General features: G+C 43.5%; 1 protein-coding gene across 1 annotated transcript in view; it reads right to left on the bottom strand.

The window, feature by feature from the left end:
- Positions 1-240: 240 nt before the first annotated feature.
- The window catches only part of plekho2 (pleckstrin homology domain containing, family O member 2), a 31,134-nt gene continuing 13,961 nt past the window's right edge, over positions 241-17,413 (bottom strand). The window contains exons 2-8 of the mRNA XM_065011176.1: positions 14,278-14,448; positions 12,234-12,356; positions 5,124-5,228; positions 4,769-4,867; positions 4,224-4,562; positions 3,850-3,978; positions 241-3,780 (exon numbers count right to left, since the gene is read on the bottom strand). Coding sequence (XP_064867248.1) covers positions 2,077-3,780; positions 3,850-3,978; positions 4,224-4,562; positions 4,769-4,867; positions 5,124-5,228; positions 12,234-12,356; positions 14,278-14,448 — 2,670 coding nt within the window. The 3' untranslated portion in view covers positions 241-2,076. The remainder of the gene's footprint in view (positions 3,781-3,849; positions 3,979-4,223; positions 4,563-4,768; positions 4,868-5,123; positions 5,229-12,233; positions 12,357-14,277; positions 14,449-17,413) is intronic.

A 17,413-nucleotide genomic window follows, 5' to 3' on the forward strand; every position in this document is an offset into this window, starting at 1 on the left:
TACCTTTTCATTTAACCTTTTATGTCCAATTCCCTATGGTAAACGTACTGTGCAATATTGATACCTGATGTAAAGTGCAAATGTTGAATAAATGGGGCCCTTAGCGGTCAGAAGGGAGGTGTGTTGTCAAATTTGATGTACATCCTGCCATTGAGATTTGGACTGGCAGAGCTAGTCTCAGACATTTTATAAAAGCCCTGAATATTCTTTTAACACTTGGAAGTAGTTATTCAAGTCAAATAACTTCTCAAGAAAATTATATTTTCATGAACTACATAAACACAACCCACCTCATACATGATTACTACAACTACATAAACACAACCCACCTCATACATGATTACTACAACTACATAAACACAACCCACCTCATACATGATTACTACAACTACATAAACACAACCCACCTCATACATGATTACTACAACTACATAAACACAACCCACCTCATACATGATTACTACAACTACATAAACACAACCCACCTCATACATGATTACTACAACTACAATAACACAACCCACCTCATACATGATTACTACAACTACATAAACACAACCCACCTCATACATGATTACTACAACTACATAAACACAACCCACCTCATACATGATTACTACAACTACATAAACACAACCCACCTCATACATGATTACTACAACTACATAAACACAACCCACCTCATACATGAAATCCCTCTAGTGGTGTGGGGGCTGTGCTTTGGCAAAGTGGGTGGGGTTATATGCTTCCTGTTTGGCCCTGTCCGGGGGTGTCCTCGGATGGGGCCACAGTGTCTCCTGACCCCTCCTGTCTCAGCCTCCAGTATTTATGCTGCAGTAGTTTATGTGTCGGGGGGCTAGGGTCAGTTTGTTATATCTGGAGTACTTCTCCTGTCCTATTCGGTGTCCTGTGTGAATCTAAGTGTGCATTCTCTAATTCTCTCCTCTCTTTCTTTCTCTCTCTCTGAGGACCTGAGCCCTAGGACCATGCCCCAGGACTACCTGACATGATGACTCCTTGCTGTCCCCAGTCCACCTGGCCGTGCTGCTGCTCCAGTTTCAACTGTTCTGCCTTATTATTATTCAACCATGCTGGTCATTTATGAACATTTGAACATCTTGGCCATGTTCTGTTATAATCTCCACCCGTCACAGCCAGAAGAGGACTGGCCACCCCACATATGCTCTCTCTAATTCTCTCTTTCTTTCTCTCTCTCGGAGGACCTGAGCCCTAGGACCGTGCCCCAGGACTACCTGACATGATGACTCCTTGCTGTCCCCAGTCCACCTGACCGTGCTGCTGCTCCAGTTTCAACTGTTCTGCCTTATTATTATTCGACCATGCTGGTCATTTATGAACATTTGAACATCTTGGCCATGTTCTGTTATAATCTCCACCCGGCACAGCCAGAAGAGGACTGGCCACCCCACATAGCCTGGTTCCTCTCTAGGTTTCTTCCTAGGTTTTGGCCTTTCTAGGGAGTTTTTCCTAGCCACCGTGCTTCTACACCTGCATTGCTTGCTGTTTGGGGTTTTAGGCTGGGTTTCTGTACAGTACTTTGAGATATCAGCTGATGTACGAAGGGCTATATAAATAAATTTGATTTGATGATTACTACAACTACATGAACACGCTTACTTCAAATGTCCTCATGGTTTGATTGGCAAGGATTACAGAGGAAACCAATCTGTATCCATTCAAAACGTGGATTACAAAGAGTTGCAGGCTCTTCCAACATCCCCTAAGATTTACGTCATTTTGAAACATCCTTAAACATATCATTAAAAAGTTTGATCGGGGGTTGTAAAGTATTCAAGTAAACGTCCTTGGGAAAGTGATGATGATCAATGTGGAATGTAAAATACATTTTTAAGTACAAAAAGTACAATCAACCTCCATTTGCAGGAGAAAAGTGAAAGTTGAAAAAATTGCACTTAGCTAAATCTCAGCAGAACACTTGCATAAATATGCTGCATAATCAGCCAGAATAAGAAAACACCTGTCGTCCTTCCAAGCTACTACTTTCCATCACCATTAATCAATACATTTTCCTTACTTCTCCTTCATATTTAACAATCACCAGCTGTTTCTCTTGGCAGTATTCTCAGAATGTTTTGAGTCTTTTATATACTTGGCCTGCCTGAGGAACTGGTCTGCTTTCCTCAGCTTCTCCATGGCTCTGGCTAGCAGCTCCTCCGGCGACCTGTCCTCCAGGCTATTGCCCCCCGCTAGGGCCGAGTTCTGCCCAACCTCGGTGCTCCCTTTGGGGACGACGCTCCCCAGGAGCTCCTCTGTATTTTCCAGCTCCAGGGCCACTTCATTTTCAAGATCTGTTAAGTTTTGAGGACCCACGGTGGCCTTTGTCACGGCCACGTCTGTGATTGGCTGTTTCATGTTTTCACCCAATGAGGCCTCAGAGAGGAGATCCCCCAAAGAGGTGGACATGAGCTTGGCTAAGGGTTTGAAGGGGATGGGGGGACAATGGGAGGCCTGACTGACCCTCACCTGGAGGAAGGTGGAGTGTAGGCCAGAGTGATTGTCCTGGGGGGTCTGGGTCGTAGAAGGGCAGTCCTCCACAGTGCTGAGTCCCAAGCTGCCGGGGGTCTCCGTGTCTCCGTCTTGACTCTCATCCATCAGCGCGTCCAGGCCAGCTTGGCTGCCCATTAGGGCAGCGGTGGAGGCTGCCAAAGTGTCCCTGCTCTCTGACCATTCTTCATCGACATCGATGTCCGAGTGTTGGCCGCTGTCGACTGACTTTTCCTCTTCACGCTCACTCTTCTTTTCCGGGGAGAGGTGGCAGGACACGGGGCTGGAGCAGGAGCTGTCTGGCTCAGGGTCACTCAGAGAGAGAACTACGACTGGGAACTCAGACTTAGTCTCAACGACCACAGGAACTTTCAGGTCCTCTGTTTCTTCAGTCGGACTGGTTGTGGTCACCACGGCTGGTGTTGGTGAAGTGATAGAGTTGAGTTTCTCTCCTGGTGTGGTGGTGATGATGATGTTCTTGGTTTTGTCTGTCGCTTGGTTCTTAGGCTCGCTTAGGTGGACGTCTTGAGCCACCACCACTGCTTTGGGAGGAGGGAGGACGACAGGCTTCTTCTTTGTGGGAGGTCCGGGAGGGCCAGGGCTCTTTTTGATTGGCTCCGGTGTCTGAACTGACGGCGTTACTGTGAGTTGGGAAGACTTCATTGTCTGAGGTTCTTCATTGGGGGATATATCCACTCCACCACTAGGGGCAGACACTTGTTGTTGAGCCATGGGCGTGGCAACTTTCTGCGTCTCTTCTTCTATGGTGGTGGTGGTGGTGACCTCTGGGTGGTCAGTCACAGAGGTTTCAACTTTGACCTCTAGTGGGGTCATGGGTGTTGTAAGCTGAGAGGAAGGAGACTCCTCCTCATCCTCAGCCCCCTCAAGGATACTGCTTTGTTGAACGTCAGATGCAATCGTTTCAGAACCCTCTTCCTCCTTCTCCTCTACTTCATCCTCTTCACCTTTCTTCCTCATCCCACTAGCCTCCTCTGTACTCTCCTGCACGGCTGTCTGAGTGGGCTTCTTGTCTTTGGATGGTGGGGTGGGCGGTCTGTGTTCCTGGCTGGATTGGGAGGCCTCGGCCAGGTTGTCTGTGGAGCCGCCGATTGGTTTGCCGGGAGGGGTGGGCGGTGGTGCTGACTCGAAGCCCTGCTCTGGGCTGCCCTCGGGGCTGGTGTTCCTGGGGGGTTGGTCTCCGGCTGGAGCAGTGGGCTTGGCCTCTTTGGAGGGTGGCATGGGCGTCTTCAGGACCTTGGAATCAAATCAAATGTTATTTACTTAACATCTTTCATATGGTTGTTACAACACATTGTAAAATACATGGAAAGAAGAGGGTAAAACAACAAATGATATGCACCTTTTTTCAGGGCTGGTCTCCCCAGGTGGTTGGTCCTCGGCAGACACTGTGGGCTTGGCCTCTTTGGAGGGCGGCATAGGAGGCTTCAGGACCTGGACAAATGAATAACAATGTTTGTGTGTGCGTGTGCGTGTGTTCACCACAGACGTGTGTGTGGATGCGTTTGTACATGCGTACCACAGGAGGTTGGTGGCACCTTAATTGGGGAGGACGGGCTCTGGAGTGAAATGGTATCAAATATAGCCATTATTATGAGCCGTCCTCCCCTCAGCAGCCTCCACTGATACGCATGTACATGTGAAACAGAATATGTACTATAATGTTTTAAAAATGCAACCTTTTTCTCTGGGCTTCTGTCAGTGCTAGTCTCATCAGGGAGTTGGTCCCCTGCAGAAGCAGCAGCCGTCTCGGCCTCTTTGGAGGGCGGCATGGGGGGCTTCAGGACCTTCTGGGGACTGGGCTCCGTTTCAGATGGCAGACCTTCGTCAGGGCTCTGGGTGGTCTGACACTCCTCTGGGGCCTCGCTGGGTTTGGACGTGGGGGGCATGGGGGGCTTCACAGACTTTTTGGGAGTCTCAGTGGTGTCTGTGGTGATCTGGTGTGTCCCGTTGGGGATGCTGGCATCCACCACGTCCAGGTCATCCCGGAGAATGCCGTCTGATGAGACGTTGGCAACCTGGAAGATGAGGGGAGGGGTTTAACAGACATCTTATTCCAATGAATTCTATAAACACATAGTACAACATGATGCATTTAGCAGCATCACACACTAGCACTAAGCACTATGTTGCAGATAAAACACACACACACACACACACACACACACACACACACACACACACACACACACACACACACACACACACACACACACACACACACCTCTTTCATGTGTATCCTGGTCGGTGGTCTTCTGTTACGGTTTCCTTTCGGCCTTGTGCGTGTTGCGTGCTCCAACTGACTGGTCTCATCTACCTTCACCTGGGACAAAAAAAGGAATGGTTTGATATTGGAGCACTGGTACACGAGTGTCGAACACCACTGGTTTCTAGGGGTTCCAAACATTTCTTGTTCCTGGGATTGTAATAAAGATAGTGCTTATACTAACCTGGTCCTAGATCATGTTTGGAATGACCATAGGAGTTGGCAAGACAACACAAGCCGATCTGGGACCAGGCTATGCTTATACCACACTGGTTACGAAACATGCTTTTCAGCATTAAGGAAAACACTTCACCTCGTCAAATATCTTATTCTTTGCTCTGTTGATGCCGTCACTAAAGGCCTTAATCCAAGCCTCCTTCTCCTCCAGGTTCTGAGCCTGGAACTTGACATCATGGACCTGGGAACCAGGAGAACACAGAGCTTAGAACATTAGAACAAAGGCACAGAACCTGGAGAGCTGTCAATCATTCCTTAATTACTATTAAACCTAGAATGAAAAGAAAACACTGTCACTAACCAAGGTGCTGTAATCAAACAGCAAACGCCAAAGAATGTATGTTAATTGTGCCATTTAGTTCTCCGCCTAAACAACTTGGATTCCACCACTGACGTAATAATTAGAAACAGGGAATTATGAATACATTGCTGAGTGCCAACCTTAGAATAGCGCTGGAGATAACTACATAATCCAACACTACATAATCCCTATCAAACATTTTCAACAGAGAATTCTTGCTGTCAAATAAATGTCAAAATCAGGAAAGAGGAAAAAAATAGATCGACAAAACCACTGTTCAAAACTAGGGCCAGGATGGAGAATAGAATTTAGATTAAGGATCAGAAAGGTCTGAATCTACAAAACCACTGTTCAAAACTAGGGCCAGGATGGAGAATAGAATTTAGATTAAGGATCAGAAAGGTCTGAATCTACAAAACCACTGTTCAAAACTAGGGCCAGGATGGAGAATAGAATTTAGATTAAGGATCAGAAAGGTCTGAATCTACAAAACCACTGTTCAAAACTAGGGCCAGGATGGAGAATAGAATTTAGATTAAGGATCAGAAAGGTCTGAATCTACAAAACCACTGTTCAAAACTAGGGCCAGGATGGAGAATAGAATTTAGATTAAGGATCAGAAAGGTCTGAATCTACAAAACCACTGTTCAAAACTAGGGCCAGGATGGAGAATAGAATTTAGATTAAGGATCAGAAAGGTCTGAATCTACAAAACCACTGTTCAAAACTAGGGCCAGGATGGAGAATAGAATTTAGATTAAGGTTCAGAAAGGTCTGAATCTACAAAACCACTGTACAAAACTAGGGCCAGGATGGAGAATATAATTTAGATTAAGGATCAAAAAGGTCTGAATCTACAAAACCACTGTTCAAAACTAGGGCCAGGATGGAGAATAGAATTTAGATTAAGGATCAGAAAGGTCTGAATCTACAAAACCACTGTACAAAACAGTCCCACAGTGGAGTTAAGAAACTAGGGCCAGTATGGAGAATAGAATTGAGATTACGTACCAGAAAGGGCTGAATCTAATAAACCACTGTACAAAACTGCGGAGTTAAGAAACTATAGGCCCAGGGTGGAGAATAGAATAGAAAATAATCAAATATGTAAGAATAGGACAGAAAGGACAGACATTCTATTCTATTCAGAGCACTGAGTACAACAGATTAGAGCGAGAAACTAAAAGCTCTGTCTCGGTGGCAGTTCTGGGACATGCACTGGCTGAACTAGTCTGAAGACCACCTTTGTTCCTTTTGACATACCTTCTACTGAGGCCAAGCCAGAGAGCTAAACAGGGTTACCAGGGGGGGAGTGCAGGGGCATCCAAGTAGCTCTTAACATCCTGGTCAAACCCTCTCTGTCCATTCACACTGAACGATAACAGCGCCAACTCAAAACTACAATACTGTATCTTTAGAAGCTAAACTACAAATAGTTTTTAAAGCTCCATAAAACAGCTGTGTAAATGCAATGCATCACAGAACATGCAAATATCCACAGCTTTGAGCAGAAATTATGACAAATGTTTTACATAGACGTTTCTTTGTTAGTGTTTGTGGACTTTGGAGTCTGTATTACAGGGGTGTCTGTTGTGAATGTTAAATAGGTTTCTACTTTCTACGGGCCAAAATCTGACTGTTGTTCCATCCAGACCTGGGTTCAACTACTATTTGAAATATTTAAAATAATTTGAGCGTTTGAGTCGGCCTGGTGCAGAGTGCCAGGTGGGAAGGGTTTGCTCTTCACTATTGGTTACATGGCAACAGGCAATGGAACCAAGCACATATAAAGTATTTGAAAGTATTTCAAATAGAATTTGAACCCAGGTCTGGTTCCATCCGCTCAGCATGGAGCTCTCTGCTGTTTCAGGTGACCCGGCGACCAGACAGAGACCGAAATAAAAGTTGGCAAACCAAATGCGTGGAAAGCCCTTTGGTTTGTCTTGAGAGTGCTAGGGCCAGCACAACCAACTGCTTACTTCACACAATTCTCCCTGATAAAAACCTCCCTAAAGAAACCAAAACCAAACAGGAAACTAGAGTGCACAAAAACAATAAGTAGGTTGCATCCTGGAATATGTTGATTCAAGAAATACACAAATACACAAATACTAAAGTGTCACCCGGGACAGTGTGGGTGTGTGTATGTATGTGTAACAACAAATGCGTCGAACCACAGCAAACATTATTAACGCGTCTCCTTAGTTTCATTATCTTCAGGGTTCCCCACTGACTAAATCTTCCAGCGACATTAATGAAAGTTCACAGATGTTTACTTTTGTTCCTCTTTGTTTGTTTTTGTAAAAACTTTATTTATACAGCCTATTGTTCAAGTGGTGTGCTTGGTGTTCATGAAGGAGGTGTGGCATCCGGTGTCTTGCTAGGGCCCAGTATATGTAAGACCCTTAACAGATGCTTAACAACGTCTATCTAGCCTCCAAAACCAACCCCAGCAGAATTACATGTAGACGTTCTCTATTGTCTGGTGCAGTGTGGGACTTTCTCTATTTTATCAAGTTTATTATGTTTGTTTGCACCCTGCTGACATTTTTGAGTGAATGTCAGATATATTCATACTACATACAGACCAACATAGCCTCCTGACTCTAGGAAGTGTGTCAAAACCCAGTTTAAAGCCCAGTTCCAGAGTCAGAACCACAGAGAACCTGACGTGTTCAGTGTTTAATGGAAGTGTACAGGCCAGCATATAGTTCAACTCCAAAAGTCTTTCCAAGCTGTTGAGGGCTGCTGCATTAAAATAAAGCTGTGGGCTAAGCAGTCTGACTCACACTCCTCTCCTGCCTGGTCACTGTATTTAGGACAGGGGAAAAAGTGACACACACACACACACACACACACACACACACACACAGACCCCCCTTCCTCTGACATCTGCTCAAGTTGTGGCGTTGGCCAACTCTCCAGTCTCCTCATTTGTTAGTAATACATTCTATTTCACCACTTTTTTCTTGAGACTTTTTCCACTGTCCTTGATCTGGGCCAAGGGGACCTCAGCTCCACCTGCACACATTCATACAGTCCTAAATGCTTTCAATATGAAATAGGCCCTCCTGTATCAGTCCATCCATTCCCTCTTGTATCAGTCCATCCATTCCCTCCTGTATCAGTCCATCCATGCCCTCCTGTATCAGTCCATCCATTCCCTCCTGTATCAGTCCATCCATTCCCTCCTGTATCAGTCCATCCATCCCCTCCTGTATCAGTCCATCCATCCCCTCCTGTATCAGTCCATCCATTCCCTCCTGTATCAGTCCATCCATTCCCTTACCATCTGAAATCTCCAACTTCTCAAATTCAGGGGTTATGATGAAGAGTGACCCAGAACTGTGTGTGTGTGTGCATGTGTGTTAATGTGTGTGTGTATCTCATAATCACACAGTCAGTAACACATAGGAGGGACTGGGGCTTTAACCTATAGGAGGGACTGGGGCTTTAACCTATAGGAGGGACTGGAGCTTTAACCCATAGGAGGGACAGGAGCTTTACCCCGATAGCTGGGACTGGGGCTTTAACCCAGAGGAGGGACTGGGGCTTTAACCCATAGGAGGGACTGGGGCTTTAAAGTATAGGAAGGACTGGGGCTTCAACCCATTGGAGGGACTAGGGCTTTAACCCATAGGAGGGACTGGGGCTTTAACCTATAGGAGGGACTGGGGCTTTAACCCATAGTAGGGACTGGGGCTTTAAAGTATAGGAAGGACTGGGGCTTCAACCCATTGGAGGGACTGGGGCTTTAAAGTATAGGAAGGACTGGGGCTTCAACCCATTGGAGGGACTGGGGCTTTAACCCATAGTAGGGACTGGGGCTTTAACCTATAGGAGGGACTGGGGCTTTAACCCATAGGAGGGACTGGGCTTTAACCCATAGGAGGGACTGGGGCTTTACCCCATAGGAGGGACTGGGGCTTTAACCCATAGGAGGGACTGGGGCTTTAACCCATAGGAGGGACTATAGCTTTAACTTATAGGAAGTACTGGAGATTTAACCCAGAGGAGGGACTGGGGCTTTAACCCATAGGAGGGACTGTGGCTTTAACCCAGAGGAGGGACTGGGGCTTTACCCCATAGGAGGGACTGGGGCTTTAACCCAGAGGAGGGACTGGGGCTTTAACCCAGAGGAGGGACTGGGGCTTTAACCCAGAGGAGGGACTGTGGCTTTAACCCAGAGGAGGGACTGGGGCTTTAACCCATAGGAGGGACTGGGGCTTTAACCCATAACAGATGCTGGATCTGATCCATTTCCTCTGGTGATGAAGAGTTGAGGCCTACATACCAACCAGGTCTGGTTTAGCAATACACCCCTGTCATTGCTCATGGATTTTGACTGTAGTAAGCACAAGGTTGGGGTCAATTCCATTTCAATTTAGTCTCATTACTTTTGTATTGTGGACAATTGGAATTAAGTAGGATTTTCCATTTACTTCCTGAATTTAAATGGAATTGACCTGAACCCTGCTGTTTAGCATGTTTGCCTTGAAACCAGAAGATTGTGAGATTGATAGTAAATGGTTCTTTACCCCTGCCTCTATGGGTTATTTACGCCACAGACATACAGGCAGGCAGACAGGCACACAGACAGACAGGCAGGCAGACACACACACAGATTAGTAGGCAGGCAGGCAGGCAGGCAGGCAGGCAGGCAGGCAGGCAGGCAGGCAGGCAGGCAGACAGACAGACAGACAGACAGACAGACAGACAGACAGACAGACAGACAGACAGACAGACAGACAGACAGACAGACAGACAGACAGACAGACAGACAGACAGATTCTTCAAAGACAACCTCTTCTATGGCCGGCCTGTTAGCATACTGCATCCACCTCTGTGAAGCCTCAAGGCCTTGAAAGCCCATAATTACACTCTCTGGCCGCTTTGATAATCACTGAGCAGTGGTGCCACACATATCTGCAGTCTCAGAGAGAGAAAGACCAAACCTGCTGACTTCAAGGGTAAGAGCTTGTCACCTTTCCAAGCGAGAAAATTGTTTTTAAAGGTTTTAAACTTTAACATTTCAGAATCTACAGTTTAGTGTCTAAAGTTTAGTTGAGTGAATGAGCACAAAGCTTTATACACACTGAAGACAAGCTGGAGACTTGTCACCTTTCCAAGCGAGAAAATTGTTTTTAAAGGTTTTAAACTTTAACATTTCAGAATCTACAGTTTAGTGTCTAAAGTTTAGTTGAGTGAATGAGCACAAAGCTTTATACACACTGAAGACAAGCTGGAGACTAGATATTGAATGAAGGGTCTTAGTCTTAGTTATATGATACTTTAGTCCAGACCAGTTTGTCAGTTTCTTTCATACCATGGAGCAGCACGCTTTGGACCAACTCTGACCTGGAACACCTACTGATTTTTTTCTATTTGACCTCCACTCCCACTTTTCAGATGTCAACTTGACCTCTTGAATTAAAACAATCACTTGAGAATTGACTAAATCTCTGCGAGCTGACTATCTGACTGACAGTATTCTTCCATGGGCCAGCGCCTGTCTACAGACTGGAGGATGAGAAACACTTTGTCTGGACGACTGACAGCATTCTTCCATGGGCCAGCGCCTGTCTACAGACTGGAGGATGAGAAACACTTTGTCTGGACGACTGACAGCATTCTTCCATGGGCCAGCGCCGGTCTACAGACTGGAGGTTGAGAAACACTTTGTCTGGACGACTGACAGCATTCTTCCATGGGCCAGCGCCGGTCTACAGACTGGAGGTTGAGAAACACTTTGTCTGGACGACTGACAGCATTCTTCCATGGGCCAGCGCCGGTCTACAGACTGGAGGTTGAGAAACACTTTGTCTGGACGACTGACAGCATTCTTCCATGGGCCAGCGCCGGTCTACAGACTGGAGGTTGAGAAACACTTTGTCTGGACGACTGACAGCATTCTTCCATGGGCCAGCGCCGGTCTACAGACTGGAGGTTGAGAAACACTTTGTCTGGACGACTGACAGCATTCTTCCATGGGCCAGCGCCGGTCTACAGACTGGAGGTTGAGAAACACTTTGTCTGGACGACTGACAGCATTCTTCCATGGGCCAGCGCCGGTCTACAGACTGGAGGTTGAGAAACACTTTGTCTGGACGACTGACAGCATTCTTCCATGGGCCAGCGCCGGTCTACAGACTGGAGGTTGAGAAACACTTTGCCTGGACGACTGACAGCATTCTTCCATGGGCCAGCGCCGGTCTACAGACTGGAGGTTGAGAAACACTTTGTCTGGACGACTGACAGTCCAACTCAGCTCATTTTCCCAGATCGCTCTCCTTTGTGTCCGTTAAGAAATATCTCAAGACAAGCCTTGCTGATGATGACATCACTATGTGACAGCATCTGTCTTCTGAGTTTCAACCATAGAATGTGAGTCAGTAGAACAGACATTTCCATTCAAATTGACATTTGGAATGCTTGAATAATTGATGCATTGCACATGTATGAGGAGCTTTGTCCGTTTGATCAATTTCTCATTCTATGGTTTTCTCATCACAGGCCAATATTACATATGGCTGTTTCATTTACAGTAATGCTCCTGACATAAATGAACCTCTGGGAGTAGACCTGGGTTTTAGCTGTGCTTGATTGAGCTTTCCTGGTACAATGGAAACAATGGAACATTCCCAAAAGTGCAATCCCTGCTCATCTGGCAATCTTGGCTTTCAAATATTAGTTGATTTCTTTCAAAAACGTTAAGAGTTTGATCGAAAACCAGCCTTGGTTTTCAAATCAAAATCTTAACGTTTTTGAAAGAAATCAAATAATATTTGAAACCCAGGTTTGTCAAGCAAACAGACAGACCTTTTGATTCAGAGATTCAGAGACATGTCTCTCTGCTCGCTTACAAGGTTGTGAAATAGTGCTCACCTTATTCCCTGATTTGGCCGCTCGTATCAACACCAGTCTATTCTTCTTCATGAAGGCGCTCCTCAACTCGTGACACTTATCGTAGTTTTCCAGGTCCACTTTCTCCAAGTAGGTCGCAAGGTCCTGCACCAAAGAGGCAGAACGTTGTTTACTCTAAAGGGCAAATTGCACCTTTAATTAACTGACGTTCTATTCCAGAAGAACGTGTGTGTGTTTAATGTTTATAAATCTGCCAGGTGGAAATTGAAGGACTACTGAGTGTTTATGGAAATAGTTATTAAAAGTGAAAGAGAACAGTACATCAAATCAAATCAAATTTATTTATATAGCCCTTCGTACATCAGCTGATATCTCAAAGTGCTGTACAGAAACCCAGCCTAAAACCCCAAACAGCAAACAATGCAGGTGTAAAAGCACGGTGGCTAGGAAAAACTCCCTAGAAAGGCCAAAACCTAGGAAGAAACCTAGAGAGGAACCAGGCTATGTGGGGTGGCCAGTCCTCTTCTGGCTGTGCCGGGTAGAGATTATAACAGAACATGACCAAGATGTTCAAATGTTCATAAATGACCAGCATGGTCGAATAATAATAAGGCAGAACAGTTGAAACTGGAGCAGCAGCACAGTCAGGTACATCATCTGACAGACATGCATACAATGCATTGATACAGGATATCATCTGACAGACATGCATAAAATGCATTGATACAGGATATCATCTGACAGACATGCATACAATGCATTGATACAGGATATCATCTGACAGACATGCATTGATACAGGATATCATCTGACAGACATGCATAAAATGCATTGATACAGGATATCATCTGACAGACATACATACAATGCATTGATATAGGATATCATCTGACAGACATGCATAAAATGCATTGATACAGGATATCATCTGACAGACATGCATACAATGCATTGATACAGGATATCATCTGACAGACATGCATAAAATGCATTGATACAGGATATCATCTGACAGACATGCATAAAATGCATTGATACAGGATATCATCTGACAGACATGCATACAATGCATTGATATAGGATATCATCTGACATGCATACAATGACATGCATAAAATGCATTGATACAGGATATCATCTGACAGACATGCATACAATGCATTGATACAGGATATCATCTGACAGACATGCATAAAATGCATACAGGATATCATCTGACAGACATGCATAAAATGCATTGATACAGGATATCATCTGACAGACATGCATAAAATGCATTGATACAGGATATCATCTGACAGACATGCATACAATGCATTGATACAGGATATCATCTGACAGACATGCATTGATACAGGATATTATCTGACAGACATGCATAAAATGCATTGATACAGGATATCATCTGACAGACATGCATACAATGCATTGATACAGGATATTATCTGACAGACATGCATAAAATGCATTGATACAGGATATTATCTGACAGACATGCATAAAATGCATTGATACAGGATATCATCTGACAGACATGCATAAAATGCATTGATACAGGATATCATAATGAATGTAGTAACATCACAACATTCATTTCAGAAAATGTAGCTTTCTGTTTAATATTATTGCTCTAAAGTGTCATTTTCACTTGTGTCCTGCAGAGTTGGGGTCAATTCTATTTCAATTCAGTCAAGTCAGCAAGTTAACTGAAATTCCAATTCTAATACTATTTTTCTAATTGCCTTTCAATAATTTTTCTAGGACTGTCTGGGAGTGTTCTGAGTGAGGAGGGGAAAACTGAAAAATTGCTGTTATTGGCAGTGAGGTTTGGAACTCTCCTTCTTATTGGTCTATTAACTCATTTACCACCTGGTGATGTCACCAGACAGGCCAAGACTCCATCCCACCTAAACAGGCTGACATTTCAGGCGGTCTTTTCAAACAGTCATTATCATCATTTCACAGTATTATTCCAACCTCATAGTGTGTAAATATATCTTAAACACAGGGACATCTAGTTTTTGACTGCACTGGGCCTTTAATAGTTTATAGAAATGTAGCGTACCTCATTCTCGTACACCACAAGCTCTGTCCTCTCCACCTGGATGTAGCGGTCCTTATAGCTGGCCAGGAATCTGCCTGAGGCCTTTTTCACCCAACCGGCCTTCCATGTGGACATGGTCTCTTTGGACCTGGTGGGGTCCTCGTTGGGCCTGGTGGGGTCCTCTTTCACTTCCTGGGAGGACAACAGCGGAAGGAAATCAGAGTCGCACACAGCAAACTTACACTCGAGGCTGTGTCTCAATACTCTTTCCTCCTTCCCTTCATCATCACTTACAGGTGAGTGAGAGGGCAAAGTGTGTTTCCATTATGTAGGCTATGGTTATAGTATTTCCTGTATGGTATGGTCTGTTCATAATATCAGTGGTTGTTTAGGAAAGGAGACACGGAGGGAGAGCTAGTCATAAGGATTGGAACGTGGCCTAATTAAACCTAAAATGTGTCTAGTAAGTATTAGAGCATGTTTCTCTTCATACTCTTGCTACATTTCTTGTGCTGTGTCTGGCTCAAAACGAAGTGACTTTGTATGAGTATTGTAAACGCCTGAAACCTGACTTCTCAATATGCCCCGCTGTGGCACTGCAGAGAGCTGTGACACTCAGTAAGTCCAAGGGCACTGCAAGCTGTAGGAGAACTGACACTATAGTGGTTAATGATGACACTTGAGGCATGTGCAGCTAAGTTAACACCAACAACTCTTATTTAGTAACAGTTCATTTCATTTTTACACTGCCTCTACCTCTTCCTCCTCTGCTGCTCTGTTTCTCACCTCAGAAAAACACTTATTTCTAGGCAGTTCGCTCTTTTCTCTCTCTGCTCTCAGGTGTTTTTTCTTAGTATCACATTTCAGCTTAGTATCAGTTTCCTATTCTGTACACTGAGGTCACGTATGGAGGCCATCTTTTGTCTTTCTGTCTACATTGAGTGGAGCATGTGTATTACATCAAATGACATTACTTGATTTGGGTAAAGATACACTTAAATTAAAAAACAGCACCATACAAATCAACATGCAGAAAGTATGTATAAAGTATTGTAAAAGTAGAACTTCTTCCAAGCGGCTGAAAGAAAAACATCCCCATAATAAAATATGATTTATTTACATCTCAAAACATTTGAAGTTAGGAACTGAAATGCAAAAGTGAAATGATCAAATCACAAGGGGTTCTTTCAGTTGTGTTATTCGGAAAAGACTTCCCAGGGTCCGGTTTCCCAAAAGCATGTTAAGTAGAGGTCGACCGATTAATCGGAATGGCCGATTAATTAGGGCCGATTTAAAGTTTTCATAACAATCGGAAATTGGTATGTTTGGACACCGATTTGGCTGATTATTATTTTTTTTTACACCTTTATGTAACTAGGCAAGACAGTTAAGAACACATTCTTATTTTCAATGACGGCCTAGGAACATTGGGTTAACTGCCATGTTAAGGGGCAGAACAACATATTTTTACCTTGTCAGCTCTGGGATTCAATCTTGCAACCTTACGGTTAACTAGTCCAACGCTCTAACCACCTGACTTACATTGCACTCCACGAGGAGCCTGCCTGTTACGCGAATGCAGTAAGAAGCCAAGGTAAGTTGCTAGCTAGCATTAAACTTATCTTATAAAAAAAACAAATAGCCAATCAATCATAATCACTAGTTAACTACACATGGTTAATGATTTATCACCTAGTTTATCTAGTTGTCCTATTAAACATCAATGTACAATTCAAATCAGTGTATATATTTTTAAATCTGCATATTTAGTTAATATCGTGCGAATTTTTTTAACTTGTGTCACTTCTCTTGCAACAGAGTCAGAAAATTTTTCTGCCAGAACTGTCTATTTCTTCCTAACAAAGACAGCCAAACGGGGGATGATGCTTTGCAACAACATGGAACATCAATCCTAACATAAACATTGTACCTAACCATAAACATCAATGTACCTAACCATAAACATCAATGTACCTAAGGCCTAACCAAAACATCAATGACTAACCATAAACCAATGTACCTAAAACATCAATGTACCTAACATTTACAACCATAAACATCAATGTACCTAACCATAAACATCAATGTACCTAACCATAAACATCAATGTACCTAACATCAATTTACCTAAACAACCTCATAATGTACCTAACCATAAACACCAATGTACCTAACCATAAACATCAATGTACCTAACCATAAACACCTAACCATAAACATCAATGTACCTAACCATAAACATCAATGTACCTAACCATAAACATCAATGACATCAATCAATGTACCTAAACACCAATGTACCTAACCATAAACATCAATGTACCTAACCATAAACACCAATGTACCTAACCATAAACATCAATGTAGCCATAAACATCAATGTACCTAACCATAAACATTCAATCGTACCTAACCATAAACATCAATGTACCTAACCATAAACATCAACCTAACCATGTTCCTATAAACATCAATGTACCTGGCCAGGAAACACCAATGTACTAACCATAAACATCAATGTACCTAACCATAAACATCAATGTACCTAACCATGTGGACTAACCATAAACATCAATGTACCTAACCATAAACATCAATGTACCTAAACATCAATGTTACACCTTTCATCATCAATGTACCTGTACCTAACTCAATGTACCTAACCATAAACAAGTACAACCATAAACATTACCTAACCATAAACATCAATGTACCTAACCATAAACATCAATGTACCTAACCATAAACATCAATGTACCTTTCCCATTCAATCATAACCACAAACATCAATGTACCTAACCATAAACATAAAACATCAATGTACTAACCATGGTTAACCATAAACATCAATGTACCTAACCATAAACATCAATGTACCTAACCATAAACATCAATGTACCTAACCATAAACACCAATGTACCTAACCATAAACATCAATGTACCTAACCATAAACATCAATGTACCTAACCATAAACAACCATCAATGTGTACCTAACCATAAACATCAATGTACAAACATCAATGTACCTAACCATAAACACCAATGCCTAACCATAAACATCAATGTACCTAAATAAACATCAATGTACCTAACCATAAACATCAATGTACCTAACCATAAACATCAATGTACCTTTCAATGTACATAAACATCA

This window comes from Oncorhynchus nerka, linkage group LG27 (genome assembly GCF_034236695.1).
Source record: "Oncorhynchus nerka isolate Pitt River linkage group LG27, Oner_Uvic_2.0, whole genome shotgun sequence".
Classification (NCBI taxonomy): domain Eukaryota; kingdom Metazoa; phylum Chordata; class Actinopteri; order Salmoniformes; family Salmonidae; genus Oncorhynchus; species Oncorhynchus nerka.